Here is a 1,584-nt window from a genome sequence, read left to right on the forward strand (position 1 = left end):
GGACACCTATATATTCTGATATTAATTACATAGTTGCATAGTCTTGTCAACAAGCAACACATGCACAAATCACAATTACAATTATACGGCCAATAAAAAAAAATTTACTGTTTTTTTCTCACAAATGTATTTCACCTTTCATGAAATTAATACTGACTAGATGAGAACCATAACGTACCATCTTATATATTAATTACTTAGTAGACAATAACGTACGAGAGCAGCACAACAAAGAGCCCAACGATTGCAAAGTTCTTGAAGTGGACGAGGAAACTGATGCTCCTTACAGCATCACTTCTAATATGGCTGCGATCGTCATCATTGTTCCTTGGTTGGTCTGAGTTCGTGGTTCCAAAATTTGACTGCCCTGATCCAGAACTTGAACTTGAACTTGATCCAGTGTTGTCGGAATTAATTCCTGCAGTATTTCCTGCGCCACCGCTATTGTGTCCTCCGCCGCCGCCGCCGCCGCCGCCGCCGCCGCCGCCGGTCGCTGCACCACCTCTGCCTCCTGTTGACCTATCTACTGCTGTGATGCTGTTGGTCACTCCGGCTGCTTCATTACGTTATTAGAATGGGTTTGGGAAATTGATCAGACTCAAATATTATAACATGAAAAGAATTTCTCTATAATTAGCAGAGGCAATAAGATTGAGGAAAATACTTGAATCTTTGGTAGACTGCACCCAGTGAGGAAAGGATGAGATCACTAGGAGGAAGAGGAAGAACTGAGTAGGTTTCTTCAGCTTCTCCATTCCTGCTTAAACAAAAAAGCAAGTGTTTGCTCTGTTACAACACCTATATATTCTCTAATGCTAAGCCTTAAAGCAAACATCAAAGGAATATTAAAAATTTTAAAAAGGCAAAATGCTCAGGTTCCTCTTCCACTTGGTTTTCCTTTCACCAATCTTAAAATGGCGCACCCTCCAAGTGGAGGATTCGTGAAGGCGTAAAGCGGTCCTTTCAGTTTCACAATGGTCCTCAAAATTATTCAACCAGCCGGCCAACTTTAGATCCAACAGTATGGGGTTCAGTTCTTCTTTAGAGTCATGAATAGTGATGATGAAGCAAGCATATGAGAAAAGGAATCGTATGGTTCTTGCCTTAATTTAGAATCTGTTCCATCTCCTTCTCTTCAAATTAAGAGGATGATCGAAGGCAGTAAGTAATTAACTAATGTCGAAGGTGATTTCTTTTTCTTTAGTACTCTACGGTCTTTTTCCCTTCGTTTCATGGTTCAAGCGTGTTGAAAAATGAATTATATTCCCCTCGTTTCATGCTTCAAGCGTGTTGGAAAATAAATTATAGGAGAAGAAATGTACTCTATGTCATGGAAAGAAAATAAGAAAAGAAATATGAATTCTATTTATTTCTATTCATTTAAAATTAACATATTTATAGATTTATTGGATAACCACTCATCTCAAATACATTGAATATAGATTATTATATATATTTTTTTATCAATAATACTCATTCTTATCAACGTTATTTTTCCTTGGAAAGTACTTCCTCGGCGAAATGTAAAAAATAATTTTTTTTACAACATAAACTAGTACACTTATATCTGAATGTATAAGTACC

General features: G+C 37.2%; 1 protein-coding gene across 2 annotated transcripts; it reads right to left on the reverse strand.

The window, feature by feature from the left end:
- LOC122013980 (inhibitor of growth protein 1 homolog) lies at positions 1 to 811 on the reverse strand. Of its 2 annotated transcripts, none has more exons than XM_042570193.1 (2): positions 665 to 811; positions 1 to 553 (listed from the first exon to the last, which is right to left on the reverse strand). In XM_042570193.1, the coding sequence occupies exons 1-2, from the start codon at positions 753 to 755 to the stop codon at positions 198 to 200; spliced, it is 447 nt and encodes a 148-aa protein (XP_042426127.1). In that variant the 5' UTR covers positions 756 to 811; the 3' UTR covers positions 1 to 197. The 2 variants fall into 2 exon arrangements, with proteins under 2 accessions (XP_042426127.1, XP_042426120.1); XM_042570186.1 differs by having other exon boundaries at positions 1 to 556; positions 665 to 808.
- Between the last annotated feature and the right edge of the window lie 773 nt (positions 812 to 1,584).

This window comes from Zingiber officinale, chromosome 1A, assembly GCF_018446385.1.
Source record: "Zingiber officinale cultivar Zhangliang chromosome 1A, Zo_v1.1, whole genome shotgun sequence".
Lineage (NCBI taxonomy): Eukaryota > Viridiplantae > Streptophyta > Magnoliopsida > Zingiberales > Zingiberaceae > Zingiber > Zingiber officinale.